Source organism: Epinephelus moara, chromosome 16, assembly GCF_006386435.1.
Source record: "Epinephelus moara isolate mb chromosome 16, YSFRI_EMoa_1.0, whole genome shotgun sequence".
Classification (NCBI taxonomy): domain Eukaryota; kingdom Metazoa; phylum Chordata; class Actinopteri; order Perciformes; family Serranidae; genus Epinephelus; species Epinephelus moara.
In genome coordinates, this window is record NC_065521.1 from 12,383,645 (window position 1) to 12,399,112 (window position 15,468).

Consider the following 15,468-nt stretch of genomic DNA (forward strand, 5'->3'; position numbering starts at 1 on the left):
CAATACTTTACATTGCATGTGGGACAATATCTCCATTCACACCATGCTCAAAATTCAAGTGGTTTTAGTGTGCATGCTGGCATTTTCCTGCGTTTGTGTATTTTCTCCTGTGTAAGTCCTACATATAGGCAATATGCAAATGAGACATGGCTACATTTTAAGAAGCAGCCTTAAAGGAGGCTGTTGATGAGTTTTCACTAGGATCCCATTGTGTTAATGAGCGCACTCTCACCTGTATTTACGGCTGTGAATACATCACTCAGTATATATCTGAATGCAAGCGTGAACAGGACCTGTGTGTGTATGGTTTAGGTTTAAGCCAGATCCTTTACTACAAGCAGGATAATTGTCACAGCGGTGCTCACACTTTTGGCAGGAGGTGTGTAGCTAAATTTAGAAATTACCTCTTCTGTGTGTGTGAAAGAGACAAACAGAGAGTGTGTATGTCTCTGAATTCAGGTGGAAAACACAACTACCCATGCAGAAGAAACAGATAGCCAGAAGGGGAATAATACAGGACCCATAGGGAGAGGGGGAATTGTGTGTATATTAGGCAACAAATAAAAAGAGAGGCAATGGGGGGCCTGAAGTATGATTAGACACAATGGCTGGAGGGAAACTGTAGGAAGATCAAAACTTGGATTTAAAGCGCACACACGAGTTTGAGTGTAGCACAGGGTGTTGGTATGAGTGTGCGTGAATAAAAGCCAGCAGCGAATTCAAGCCAAAACTACTAAAAGACGGTTTTATTAACTATCTCCCCATAATTGTAGCAGCTCTGAGGAAGCCAGTCCCTCCCCTACCACCACAAACACACACTCACACTCAATAGGGACCACAGAATAACCCGGCAGGTGATATCCACCCCCTGCTCCCCCACATGATCATCCAGACAAGTCGGGTAAAAGCAAAGGAAGACAAAGCCAGTGTTGTCGTTTTGTAGCTCGTAGTGGCTCGCAGGCCATTTGTCACGGTAATTCAGCTTGTGAATCATTCAGAGCTCCTCTGAGGGGATCGTGAGCATGCTCACTTGAAGCGACATATAATTTGAGCCACATAAATCTTCCACATGCTCCCGGTAATCATGTTGAATCACATAGACATTTGACTATAAATACTAGACTGTGTTATTTTGTAAAACTCTTTGAGGCAGGTTGAAATTCTCTGCACACACACACCAGTATGAAGGATAAAGCATGTGTTTATAAATGTACGTGTGTAAATACGTGAGCTCCATTTCTCCAGTCTAATGTACACATTTGTTATCAGTTAAATGTTTGGGACTCTAATGCAGCGACAGTTTACTGAATGCTTCTCTGTGTAAACCAGTGGCGGTTGTTACTGTGAGAAACGTTTAATTACCTTTGGTCTTACAAACCGTAAATCAGAAAAGGCATTTACAATCAGAAGGATTATTTGGCAGCTTAATTACAAGACGCAGCTTTCCAAGTCCTCTCTGTGGTTTAAGAACGGAATGAACCCTTTGCTTTATAATGCATTTAAACTGTGTGTGTGTATGTGTGTGCTTTATCACAGTGAATGCAACAGCAACAGAGATTCGGTCCTGTCCTACACCAGTGTGCGAAGCAACAGCTCCTACCTGGGGAGTGATGAGATGGGATCAGGTAAAGGAAAGAAAGAAACTGTAGCTTTTCTGTCCATCTGTAAATCCAGTCAGTACATTTATATTGGTTTCATCCAAGAAGTGTCTCGCTAGAAAATCTGAATAAGAAAAAGAATGTGTCACTGTCCAAACAGACAATGCTTTAAATTGAACTGAACATAAACAACATGAGTGAGGCCGGAGCAAACACATGCTTCCTGAGCGTCAAACAAAGACAAGAAATAGTGAGTGTTTGCATGAGAATGGATCAGTAGTTGCCAACTTGTGATTCCTCTTGAGTTTGTGAAAATGTTGATCATATGTCATTCTCTCAGAACGCCAAAACAGAGAGCAGATATTTCTTGGCGGTGGCTGTGGTCAGATATTTTAGACACAACATTTCATAACCCCACAGCCCCATTTTTGTTCTGCGAGCCAAGTATGTGTCCACTGCTGTTTATCACTTTGTTTTTACCAGCATTAAGTCTTAGATAGTCCACAATGAAGCATTCTGTTAGAATGATTTATTAGCCTTCATCCTCTCTAATCAGAATTTACATTAAAACAGATGGATAAAAGCGTGTTTAATAAGTGCAGATGGACAAATAAAAATGAACACTGGCTTCCACATGTGAGTTCTCCTCAACTTTTTTGTTTGGTGTCTTTTGGCTGCTAGGGGATGAGCTGCCATGCGACATGAGGATTCCCTCAGACAAACAGGACAAGCTGCACGGCTGCCTCGAGCACCTTTTCAACCAGGTTAGTTCTGGACTTCATTTTGAGTAAGTGAGTAAGTGATGCGTTCATTTTAGGTAGTTTTATGTTGTAGAATTGTAAAGCATCCTTTACCCACTCCCCCAAACCCTAACCTTTATCTAATTTAAACAAGACATTACAGTAATCTTTAGTAATCTTTGGAAGAAGCGAGGACTCAGCCCAAAGATTTAAAAAGGAAAAGATAGTGAAACACACACACACACACGTCAGTGTTATACCCCCACCATCACCACCGGCAAACCATTTGGAACAGATGATTGTGATAGTAATCAGTCCACATCTGGGCCGAGTTACCTCGAGGAGCTCTCTGTCCTCTGGTCAGGATCCTGGTTTTCTCTCTCATCTTTCACTTGACCTCCTTTCTTTCTCTCCCTTCCCTCTTTCTCTTTTTCTCCTCACTCACACACACGCACGCACTCACACACGCACACAGACAGACTCACTCTGATTTGTGGACTCCGTTAAAGACATCCATCCATCTTTTCATCTCCTCTTACCAGCATTTGATGTCCTTTGACTGCCCCGTGGTGGTGCTCTCACTGCTATAGTTCTTTCCACATATAAACAGCAGCTCAGGGGGGCTGCAAACTAAAGCCTTGTTGTTGTAATAGCTTAGAGACCCTTGCCAGGAACTATGGCGGAGTTGTGTGTATGTGTGTGTGTGTGTGAACATAACACAGTAAAAAAGGAGGTAGCTGAAAGAAGAAAGGAATAAAGATGTGTAGCATGTGAGGGATGAAGATTACCTGACACACTTCCTGTGTGTCTGTGTGTTTATTTTTATTTCTGCGTGCAGGTTGACTCCATCAACAGCCTACTCAAAGGGCCTGTCATGACCAAGGCCTGTGAGGAGACCAAGCACTTTTACTCTGACCACAGCCAACCAGGTACGTATTTTTATCTGTGTGTCTGTGTTTACTGCTAGAAAGGTGAGAGAGATGATTACCATCCCCCAACCAATATTAATGAATAATAAAATGAATACTTTTTTTGCTTAATTTTTATAATCATTTGGGCATTTAAACTTTTACACTGAACTACTGATTCATGCATGTGAGAGGGTGTGTCGTCATGCTACGGTTAATACCACTGTTACACAACAGATACAAACACTGACACATTCCTGGATTTTATGTGAACAGAATTCCGTCAAACAGAAGATTGGACGGTTCGTTATCGTTACATTATCCACAAGAACATCCAGGAGGACCCTTGGAACCTGCCTAGCTCTATCAAAAACCTGGTGGAGAGCCTGCAGAGATTTGTGGATGGTTAGTGAAACACACACACACACACACACACACACACACACATACGTACATGTGATCGTATTCAGTTACAATCAGTCATTCCATCTTGTTTTCTTTCTGCCTCTATAGATGGAAAGAACCAGCTTCTCCTGGCTCTGCTGAAGTGCACAGGTAGAGTACCGTGTCGGTTCACGTTCATAGCAAGGTGCCGGCAAAAAATCAAACTAGATAAAACCCAGTTCTAATTTTCCAAAAAATTAACCAGAGGAGTTATGAAGACGGGCTGTGCAATCACTCAGCAGGCTTCAGTCTCAAGCAGCAGGAAACGTCTCATGTGTGGAGTATTTTAAATGATTCCAACAGTTTAGAGCAGTTTGCAAATGAGATCATCCATCATATTAAAATACAGGCAGTTCTGCATCAGGACATCTGTAGGTCTTTAAAACATCTTCAAAGGTTATTAAATTATAACAAAAATATGTATGTAAAATATCATGAACACAGTCTCTTTGGATTTTTTTTAACATTTAATGGTCATATTTTTATGTTCTTTGTTTCTTTCAGTTTGTCACATTAGCTTCGAAACAAAGCATGTCCACTTTTGTATTAATAATGAACAGCGTAATGTAATAACCTCTGTACCAAATATGTTTTAATTTTATCACATGTGCTCTAATAGAGAAGATAAAGCCGATGATTAAATTAATCTAATTTCCAGTATAATCAAATCTGATCGAAAATGTCTCAGTTTTCAGCATTGCTTTTATTTTCCAGATCAGGCACAGATCAGATCTGTGTGTTTATACAAGGATGAGGGTTGGTGTCAAAGCACATGATGCTCCAGTCACTTTGAACTGTGCACAGTGGCATATGGTGCTAGTTAATGGGAGATATCCTCTCAGGGGATCCAGGCTAATAGAATAAAGTATATGTATTGGAGCAACTCCAGCACACATGTAATGAGGAAGGTTACAGTGGGAGGTTGGAATGCCTTACCCTCCTCTGCCCACTGACCTTTACCCATAATCTCCCCCTTTGTACCCCTTGAACTCCCTTCATCATTCTCTGACATCAAAATTTCTCAACCCCCCCAATACCAGACACATCTCTGCAGCTGCGACGGGATGTGATCTTCTGCCAGGCAGCGACGGGTGCCCTCTGCACGCTGGCCGAACAGCTGTTGGCGGCACTGCGGTCGCGATTCAACAATGCCGGCGAATACCAGGAAGATGGCAAGGAGACCAGCCGGAAGTGGCTGGAGCAAATATCTGTCATTGGCGTGCTGCTGCACTTCCAGTCCACGCTAGCGCCACACGTGGTGAGGGCAGACTTTGTGTTTTCATTTGACAAGAAGGTGCAATCCAATGGGTTTTATAATGCAGCCCACTTTGTGATAGACACATTTGTTTATAAAATTAAAGTCTTACCTGATGCAATTTTTAGCAGACATCAAAATGTAGTGGCTGTCCTGTTGTATCCACTTTTGTGATGTGTTCTGGGATGCAGCCTGGCTTTCCAGCCACACAGCTGTCCTCTACTGCATGGCTTCTAACTATCAAAACTCTCTCCTTGGTCTGAGCTTTCTTTTTCTCCTCCGACAGAAAGAGGAGCGGACCATGCTGGAAGACACCAAGGCGGCCCTGTTGGACTTAGACAAGGTCACTGTGTTCTTCAGGCAACTGGAGGATGAGTGTCTAGTCGCAAGTAAGAGACCCTATCAACAAAGACTGACTTGGCCCATTCAAACCAACACTGCTGCTAATGAGCAGCTGTATGGTTTGACCAACTCTGAATAAAGTTCCATTATGTGGATGTATGGTAGCCATTGAGGGTGAAATTGCCGTTTTGTCGTTGCAGATTTCATTTTCTTTTCAGTGGAGAGTGACTGAATAGGGAGCTAAAACAACACTATAATGGCTCCATAAATCATCTTAAACAAAGGCAGAGCATTCAGTCTCTTAAAGTCCTCACTGTCCTTGGGTATTACAGATAAGATGGTCCCTTCCTGACAGGCTGAGGGGCTTCATTTAAACTTACATGCTGCTCTGAGACACGTGAAATACATACACATATGGTAGGAGCACCCATAGATATACAAAACAGTAACTCATATGTAATATTATTGCAGGAAATGTAGTATGTGCTGGAGAAGGGAGATATTCATTTGGAGCATGGAAGTGGCAAATTGATTTTGTGGTTTGCATTTATTCTCTTCTGCCAAACCACTCAAGGTCGGGACATTTATTTCAGAGTAAGCATTGGAGTATAATAGAGTACTGCAGTGGTTTCATCTGAGGATGCACCCAGGTTGTTCATAGCGGGCATTGTGAGCATCTTGACATGACTGTGTGTATAAAGTTTAAGACCTGGGTGTATTGTGCCTTTAATAACCTCAGTATCTGTATTCACTGAGGGTGCTCCTGGCCACCAGGAGCCTTAAAGCAAGCAGATACAAAGGACGAGTGCATCCTGAATCAGTTCTCTTTTCAGCAGCCTCAATATGGCCAGCAGAGATTGCCGCTCAAAGGAAAAGCACAACACGCACTTCCCATTTTAGGAGGGAAAGCTATGGATGAATTAGGGATTTGCTATTCTAGGTTCACGCTCAGCAGCAGAAAGTATTTAGTGTACACGTGCATATATTTTGCACAAACATGCAAACCGATGCATGCACATGTTGACTTGTCCATTTACACTATACTTGTATTTATGAAGTACGACAGGCACGCAGAGTGTGTGCAGACCCAAGCTCTTTCACTTTGATGTAAAAAACAGTTTTTAACCAAACTGCTTTGCTGAAGTTGCATTTTATGCTCAGACTGCTGCTGTGCAGGCAGATAGGTTGTGGCGGCAGCGTCCATTGGACAGTATTGATTTACTAATGGAGTCTTCAGCAAGCTGAGAGCTGTTGGTACGGTAGAATCATGTAAGCACCACAGAGTCTAAGACCTCTGATTTCAGGCTGAAGCATCACAGCCAATTCCACAGGATTATGGCTTAATGGGTTCTCTAGAAAAGAGTGCTGACCCCAGAGGTCGCTCAGCAAAGATCATCTTTTCCATTTTCTGAGAGCTGCTCATAAAAGTTATAAATTATTACTCGTCATGTATTGTTTGTAGAATCAGAAAAGGTTGCCACTCTGATTGCAAGTGATACAGTAATGACAAATTTCTTAAAGCTACAATTGTTTTAGGTGCAGAAAAACATCTTAATGGTCAAAAGAATGTGCCAGACAAATATCTGAATGGTACATTGCCGTACATGATGCAGCTCAACCTTTGTTGAGCACAATAATTTGGACACCACTGATCAGATTTACACAAACTGCGAAGACTTATTTTGTCACTATGAAAAATCTCATTCCACCAGTGTATTTGCCAGCTGCTGCTACATTAAAAACAGCACACAGACATAACAGTACGTGTCTTTCAGATTTTCCCAATGTGACTAACACACAGGTAATTACTGCTGTTATATTTAAATGGACTTTTGTCATGTTTTCCATTACTGTGCACTCTGTGGCAGTGTCAGAAAAACTAAGGCCATGCTGGAGACACCGTACATTTTCCACATTCAGTTCTGGCAGGATGGAGTTTCTGATACAACTGCTGTTATTGTGGTTTTATAAAACCCCGCTTGGTAAAAATACAAAGGATCTGAAATAACTGGTGATGCTCAGTAATGCAGCAGTTATGTCTGTGCTGTTTTTAATGGCATAGGGGAACACGAACTTCTGACTGTGGCAAATTTAGACATTAAGGCATCTTTTGAAGTGGGATTGTATGAAGTACTTATCTATAGTCAGTGTATTACTGGAGTCCGACACGGAAGCTAAGCAATGTTCTGCTGTGGAGTGGTTGGCAACAAAATGTATTCCAGTCACCTAAAAAAGTCACACCTAAAACAAATCTGTATCAGTTTAGGAGTATTTTCACTGCTCTACCATAACATATACAATGACTTCCAACGGGGAACTGAAGCCATTATATCGCTCTCTTCAAAGCCAGACTCCATTGAGAAAAACTCCAAAAACTCCATTGCTGGACACAGGAGCTGCTGGTCTACCACTGCTTCGGTCAGTTAGTTTGTTTGTGTAGTTATGTGACTTTGGCATTTAAAAGGGTTAGTTTGGATTCACCAAAGTCACACAATAACACAAACTAGCTAAATGATTGAGGCAGTGGTAGACCAGCAGCTACTGTGTTCAGCAAGCTTAAATTACTGTTTTTCTTAATGGAGTCTGGTGGCTTTGATGAGAGCATAGTTGGGAATGTTCTGTCTGACTGCAAGGTTAAGTGGTGAAAATATCCTCAATATAACGTCCACTTAAACTGTTATTGACCTTTTTAGGTAGCTAAAAACCGTTTTGCTGCTGCCCCCAATCCACAGCAGCACATTGTTTAGCTTCCATGCTGGGATTACTGCTTCTTCTCCAAACTGGAAGCATGTGTAATACGCTGACTATGAATTAGTACCTCATACAACTCCAGTTAAAAAAAAAAAAACTATCCCTTTAACACGCATTAATAGTGACAGAGCACAATACACAGGCGTCATTCTTCTTTTCACTTTAAAGCTTCACTATTATGCATGTATTATTAATGTTGAATTCTGTGTATGTGAAAGGAACTGTTTTGGTTCACTCTGTAGACGTCTATAACAAAATATCTGAGGGCAACTTAAGGCCAATAACTTCATAGCCCAAATTCTAATAGTGCAGTCTTGTTGACGTCTCTCCTGTCTCTTTCTATGTGTTGCAGACACACCGGTGTGTTACCAGGTGGAGGGCAGCCGACAGGCCCTGAGGGTCACCCTGTACCTGGACAGCTGTCACTTCAGTGAGCTGCCTAGTCGGCTCCAAAATGGAGGCAGCCTCAAGCTCCACACCGTCCTCTTCACCAGGGGTAAGACTGGGCAGACTGGGACAGAGGAACTGGAGAAAGTTAAAAAACTGGAAGTCCAGGGTGTAGATAAATACGTCTAGCACAAGACAACAGTGGCAAGTTGAGCTGGGTGCTGTTCCTTTGAAATACATGAATACCAGAGATATACTAGATATAGTTTTAAACTGAGTTGTCGTTAGTTAAGCAAGAACTAAAACTAAAATTCTGTTTAAAATGTCTAAATTATGCATTATCTGATTTAAAAACTAGAAAAAAGGTAGGTTTATATTGAAACACAGAGGACGTGAAATCACTCTTTTACACTATACATTGAATTGTATAATTTAGAAACACTCTCAGTGCATTATCTTGCCACTCATACATGGACAGTTCCTGAAAGCTTTCCATGTCTTTATTAAGTTAGATGGAAGCCTTTTATTGGCCATTTAAAACACTCCACCTTTGCATTCTTCTTTGCTGCCATGCACCTTCTAGGCCTCCATCAGTCTCAGCTGGCCTAGTATGAATGGATAGCATTATGCATCATGCCTGTGTGCCAAATAGCCATTAACTTTCCACAGACAAGTGCCAGTTGGAACACTAACCTAACAGGAAAGCTCATATTGTTCTCATGTACATCAGTGTGGAACAAAGTGCTGCAGCGGCTTCAGAGCCACTCAGCAGTCGTCTCTGGATGAACATTGCCACCTACTGGAGAATAGGCTTTGCTGCAGGTTGGGGGAAAGGACTGTGATATTGCAGATGCTGAAGTTTGTGTGTAGCCATATCTGTGAGCACCAAATTTGCACCAGTTAACATTAAAATTGTGTTCATGGAAGTGTAAGCCAGTATAATGATGAGGATAAAGACAGGAGGCTTAAAGTTTGAGGGCATGAAAATATGTGATCATATAAACGTGTGCCCATGTGTGTTGATCTAAATGCCTCGGGCCTGTTTTAATCCAGCGCTCGAGCGTCCGGAGGGAGTGTCCCAGCAGGACTACGCAGCAATGGAGGAGTTCCAGCAGCGCACCAACGCTGTCTCACTAGAGAAGGTCAAGGCCTACTACCGCAGACTCAGGTACGCTGTGCTACACTGCATCACAGCCCTCCAGTGGCGTACTCACTAGCACTCAGGATATCTTTCACCTTAAAGGGAGAGTTCACCCTGTGGTGTTGCATAAGCAAGCAGAAACTAAGCTTCGACTGCTGTTTTACTTTACTTTTCACTGTTTTCAAGGTCTAGAATTTTTCAAGGTGAGAGCTTTATCATTTATACAGACCGGTGCCACTTCGACTAAGAGGATTTTGTTGGCAACATGAGTCGCTCATGTAGTACTGACAAATTAGATCTGCTGTTTCTCAAAGATCAGCATGTGTAGTTTTTACAGACAGCTTGTTTAATATTTCCGCAGCATGCTTGACTTATTTATAAAACTGCCTTTGATATGAATTTTATTGACAGGTCAAAATAAATGTAATGCTTTTAATTTTTGGTAATTTGTCTGGAAGATGATCATATTTTTAAATATGCGCAATGTACGACGATTAGAAAAACAAAATAGCAACAATAAAACCTCACTTTTTTTAAAAAAAAATAACTGTAATTTGTAAAGTTCGGCTTTCCAGACTTGCATATATGAATGTATGTATTTATTTGGATTTTTCCACTTAAATAGTTCCTGTTTATTGCTCTGGAACACATTCATGTTTTTTTAAAACCTATTGATATGGCCCTGATTTCTAATATGTGCACATTAATTCCCAGGGAATGACTCATGCAACATCAATAAATGATGAAACATGTACTGTGGCAGATGCATATTCTATACAGTGAAGTACTCTAGCTGCTAGTAGATGACTCAGCTCTCACACAGAGTGAGTCAGAGCAGAAAAATCTGTAGAGTTTTTAAAACTGAAATAGATGTGTTTTTATCCCAACAGGGCGTTCTATTTGGAGAAGTCCAATCTCCCTACAGACTCAAACACCACAGCAATGAAGATAGACCAGGTAGATATACACTTATTCTGATACATCTCCAGTTTGTTGCTTTTCCTGTCTACATCATAGACTATGTGGTCTGTTATCACGTAACTTATATCCTGTTCTTGTAACATAAGTCCATTTTTTATATAATGTTGTGACTGAATATAAATGCAAGCACAGATACTCGGCCTTGAAGTTAGAGACCTTCAACCAAGCATTTCAAAAGTAAGATGAACTGGTGTCCTGTTTCCCTCCCGCTGGAAACCTCCCCATTAGCACGTCAAGACTTCCCTATTAACTCCAACTAACCTCAACACTTGAACATTTGAACCTCAGCGATGATTAGATTAGAAAGACAGTTCTAGTGTCCCAAACTGACTGTAGCTGAACTAGATTACAGTGATTAAAACTGAATAGAACATAGTTTCAATATCTAGAGCCTTATTCTCAGGTTTTCAAAAGAAAGACTACAAGAGTTGAATCTCTGTGTGTCATTTGTAATGGTTTTCCCTCTATTTCTGCTGGTGCACCATTTTAACAAGTCAGTTACTCTACTTAGTCTAGTATTGAATATTAAGTATATCAATTTTTCTGGGGTAATTTCTTGTTTCAAATCAACTTTTTTTTTTTAGCTATTTTTCATCTAATTTCAGTGTTCTGTCACTTGTCTTGAGAGAATTGCCAGAACTGAAGAAATTATAGGGAACAAGTTACTTTTTCCTCTACTTGATTTTATAAAATGCAGATTCAAAACGTAATAGTTGTCTAAATGACTTGGTAAAATGGACACTTCTGCCACACTGTGCTATAATTTCTTGTCAGCAGTCCATTTAACCGTTGACCCTCTCCGACCTTCACTTTCTCCTCCTCGTAGCTGCTGCGACCCCTGAACACACTGGACGATCTTTGTCGACTAATGCAGTCCTACGTCAACGTGCGCCCAAGCGCCCAAGGCCACCCGTCAGGTGTCAGCGTGCTGTGTGTGTCCTCTGAGCTGTGTAACCGCCTGGGAGCCTGCCACATCACCATGTGTGGTACAGGCATGCAAAGGTCAGCCAGGCACCACGCCAACACTATTATACTGCTCATGTAGTAACACTAGACTGTCAGCTGGAATAAAGATTAACACAGTGCAGGGTGGATGACATTCACCACTGAACATTACTGTTTTGAATTAATCTCTACTCCAAGGTGTCCAGCAGGTGAACATATGGTCAACCTCATTAGTGTGTGTTACAAAGATACACACAGTGCTGACCTCTTACCTTTTTGTCCTTTGCAGATGCACCCTAAATGTGACACTGGAGCAGGCAATGATCTTAGCCAGGAACCATGGTCTCATGCCACGCTGCATCATGCAGACCATGGATATCATGCGCAAACAGGTAAAGAGCTCAGAGGCAGCTGATCCCAGACTGAGTCCAGTAGAGATCCCTCAGGAGTTTGTAGCACTGTCTAACTGAAGTGTAGTTTCTCTGCACTAATATTTTGTTCACTAGAAAGTTGTTGAAGATAGTTGAAATCAGTATTACAGTATGAAATGAATACTTTACCTGTAAAATAGACATTTGTATATCAATACTCACTCTGTGTGTAAATTCAATGTTGTTTTTCTTGCATGCCTCCACACTGAATCTAAAAAGGCGAACGTTCCTCATAAATCGAAGTAAACAACGTCTGTGTTTAACAACAGCAAAACATCAGTTTACAAACTCTCACACAACTCCTGTAGTACAATCCAAGTCTCATTTATCCAGTCAAGTGCTCACCATTCCCAAACACAAGCATTTTTGGTAAAACATTTAAATATAAAACACTTCTGCCTATGAGCCTACCCTGAGCGTGCCTGAGCCCACGCATGCGTACAAGTTTGGCTTGAGCAGAGTTCAAACACATGTGCCTGTTCAGGCACGCTACTTGGCTGTGCATGAAACTGTTTGTACTGATGTGTTTTAAATCTAAATGATTTAGTTGATCATACAACTGAATAAATGAGACTTGGATTATACGGTTGTGTGAGAGTTTGTGAACTGATGTTTTGATATAGTTTTGCTGTGAAACCTTGTTTACCTCAATTCATGAATAATGTTCGCCTTTTTCTGGATTCTACGTTCACCATGGAGGCATGAGAAAAATGAAGTTTTCTTTACAAATTCAAGGTAACACGAGATGAGTAATTGATTACAAAAGGTAATTTTGCAGATGAGTTATTCTATGATAGTTACATTTTTCTATATCATGATAAAGAAAATGTATGCAAAAATCACATGATATTTTAATGTCAAATTTGAGTCCATATACATTGTGATCATCCATTTCTCTCACCTACTCTTCACCTCAACCACAAAATCTTTCGGATGCCTTTGGCAAAATCATATAAACAATACATGAACACACAGTAAATTCCTCAATTGTTCTTCTAGACACTGTAGGTTTTTGTTTGCTTAGCTATTCAGGATAATTGAGCTAACTGCAGTATGGTCACTGTAGAGCTTATAGGATGTTTTCTCTATTATCAGGGGGCAAGAGTGGAGCTCTCTGCTAAAAATCTCAAGGTAATGGACCAGATGCCTCCATCATTCCCAAGGTACTGTAAAAAAAAAAAAAACACTTCCAGACACCTCTTGATAATGATACCATTTATGCTCTTAGACAAGGCGGATTCTCCTCATTTTATTTATTTTTTTCAACAGGCTCTTCAAGCTGTGTTTGCCACCCTCAGATGGGGAACTCTAAGGAAAGCGTCACTTCAGAGAACTCTTCAGAGAAAGGGTGAATGTGAAATAGGAAGATCCGATGAGAGATGACAACAACGAAAGAGTGCGAGTCTCACCGCTTTCTTTCCAAGAGACTCTCCCGATGGAAAGACCCCTGCCCCTCCCACTGCCCCAGTTACACAGGGATCATTCCACCATGGATACCACTAGACTCTTGAGTGCAAAGTGCAGGCTGAAGACTGTACAAATGACTAATGACAGTTACCAGGGAGCACCTACAGTCAAACTGATGCAGCCTGAAGCTCAAGACTAGTCATGTACTGTCATCCTGGGAAGCCACCCAGATATAAGTATTACTGCTTTGGCTGTCTGTCTACACAAAGCTGACATGAATGACTTAACAACTGGTGCAAAATGTTCACAACATAAGGGGGATGCCAGTTTGAGGCCTCATACAGAAACACATCCACAGTGATTATGCTCCTAACTGAGCTCCTTTTATTAACTGGATTAACCAATCTACCTGTAGCTGACTGTCACCCTAAATGCAGATGTTATCCACTTTGCCTTGGACTGCAACTTCAGAGAGCTGTCTCTTTGTCTGTTTGGGCTGGTGTTCCCCAGGGCTCAATGTTGGGACCCCAAGTGAAGTAGAATACTTGAATACCCTGGTATTCATGTATGTAGGCTGGTTGAATAGATGCAGAAAGTCAAAGAATAGGCAGAGAGATGGAAGTAGGGATATTGAGGGACAGATGAAAAGACAGATGATAGGGGTGGGGGGGCTGCTCTTATTTTCAGCCCTTTGCATGTGGTTACTGTGCAATTACTGTAGGTTTAGTGTGAGTACTGTATTACTGCACTATATGAAGGATAGTTATTTATTGTGTCCGGAAGGAGCATTTTTATCCCTTTCTTATACTATATCAGGTATTAAAGAATCTAAAAGCATTCCAGCCTACGTATTGAACAGTATTTAAAGGACCAATGGCATGCCATTTTTTAAAGACGTAACTGCTTGTGTATTTTATTTATATGTGTGGACTTTGATCATGTCAGGAAGTGTTACATTGATCTTCAGGGACAGCAAGGGCGGGAAGATGAACAGAAGCTAGCTAATTAGAATCAGGACAAAGGAAGCTAAAGTAAACCATACAAGGCTGCTGGTCAATAAGCAGCTAAGTCAACAGGTTGTTAAATTATTAATATATTAATTCAAATGTACTAGTTGAAGGATTGCCTTCTGTTAACTGAGACATGATCTTGACTTTTTAAAAATTGGTTTTTACTGTTGTATTTACTGTAGGTATTAAGCACAATGATTGGTCCATTCAAGTAGCAGTGTTAGCAAAAAGTACTGTAAGCAGTTTGTGGATGACGTAAACAAAGGGATCGTTTCAAGTCTGAAACACAGTTAACATTATTTTACTGAAAATTTTAATTTCTTGTACATACAAACTGTAACAATGTCACAGAAAAGAAAGATAGGATATGTCTGAGTAATGCTATAAATTAAATTGGATTATTTTTATGGAGATAATATAGTATATAAAACGTTTTGTATTCATGACTGTGCATTCGAAGAGACATTGTTTCTCTTTGCTGAGCATAACCTCACTGACAACTTGTTGTTTTCTGACTGTTAAAAAGGATCGACGTGCATTTCATGAATCTCTCTTGACATGCTGCATTCATTAGGCCGATCACTTAGTCCTTTTTATTTATTTAAAAGCAGTCTGGTTCCAAATGAGCATGTTGCAATAGTCTCTACGCATCCCTCAGCGCTAGCATGGCCACTGTAAATCTACATCCCCCTGCTGGCATATTAGACTCAGCAGATATGTGCATTGTTATCATTTCCCATATCAAATTTACTCCTAATCTGAGCTGTGTGCAATGTATAAACTCAGAATGCAGCAGTAGTTACCCCAATCTGGTTTAAAGCATGTCACCAGTTTCAATGAGCTAATGACTGCAGCATGTCGGTGTAGCCAGACAAACATATGTCACTGATTACACGTTTATTTACATTATTCTAATGTTTTTGTATATACTTTATTTGCAATTTTATGTTGCTTGAAAATAACTGTACAAAGGATCTTTGTGAAATCTTTCTAAAATTATCATTGTAAATGCAATCTTAACAGCTAGTAACAGCTAGTAAATAAAATGTTCACAGTACAATGATGGTTTTCAATGAAGCAGAAGTGTTTGCAAGCGGTGACCCGACAGGACCATGATGTCTGATATCA

At 40.7% G+C, this 15,468-nt stretch overlaps 1 protein-coding gene across 1 annotated transcript in view; it reads left to right on the forward strand.

The window, feature by feature from the left end:
* Window positions 1–14,684, forward strand: part of prex1 (phosphatidylinositol-3,4,5-trisphosphate-dependent Rac exchange factor 1) — a 93,267-nt gene extending 78,583 nt beyond the window's left edge. The window contains exons 27-40 of the mRNA XM_050065199.1: window positions 1,537–1,625; window positions 2,280–2,362; window positions 3,177–3,267; window positions 3,523–3,651; window positions 3,760–3,801; window positions 4,731–4,948; window positions 5,232–5,334; window positions 8,391–8,534; window positions 9,479–9,593; window positions 10,457–10,523; window positions 11,374–11,549; window positions 11,782–11,884; window positions 13,019–13,086; window positions 13,193–14,684. Coding sequence (XP_049921156.1) covers window positions 1,537–1,625; window positions 2,280–2,362; window positions 3,177–3,267; window positions 3,523–3,651; window positions 3,760–3,801; window positions 4,731–4,948; window positions 5,232–5,334; window positions 8,391–8,534; window positions 9,479–9,593; window positions 10,457–10,523; window positions 11,374–11,549; window positions 11,782–11,884; window positions 13,019–13,086; window positions 13,193–13,235 — 1,471 coding nt within the window. The 3' untranslated portion in view covers window positions 13,236–14,684. The remainder of the gene's footprint in view (window positions 1–1,536; window positions 1,626–2,279; window positions 2,363–3,176; window positions 3,268–3,522; window positions 3,652–3,759; window positions 3,802–4,730; window positions 4,949–5,231; window positions 5,335–8,390; window positions 8,535–9,478; window positions 9,594–10,456; window positions 10,524–11,373; window positions 11,550–11,781; window positions 11,885–13,018; window positions 13,087–13,192) is intronic.
* The last annotated feature ends 784 nt before the right edge of the window (window positions 14,685–15,468 follow it).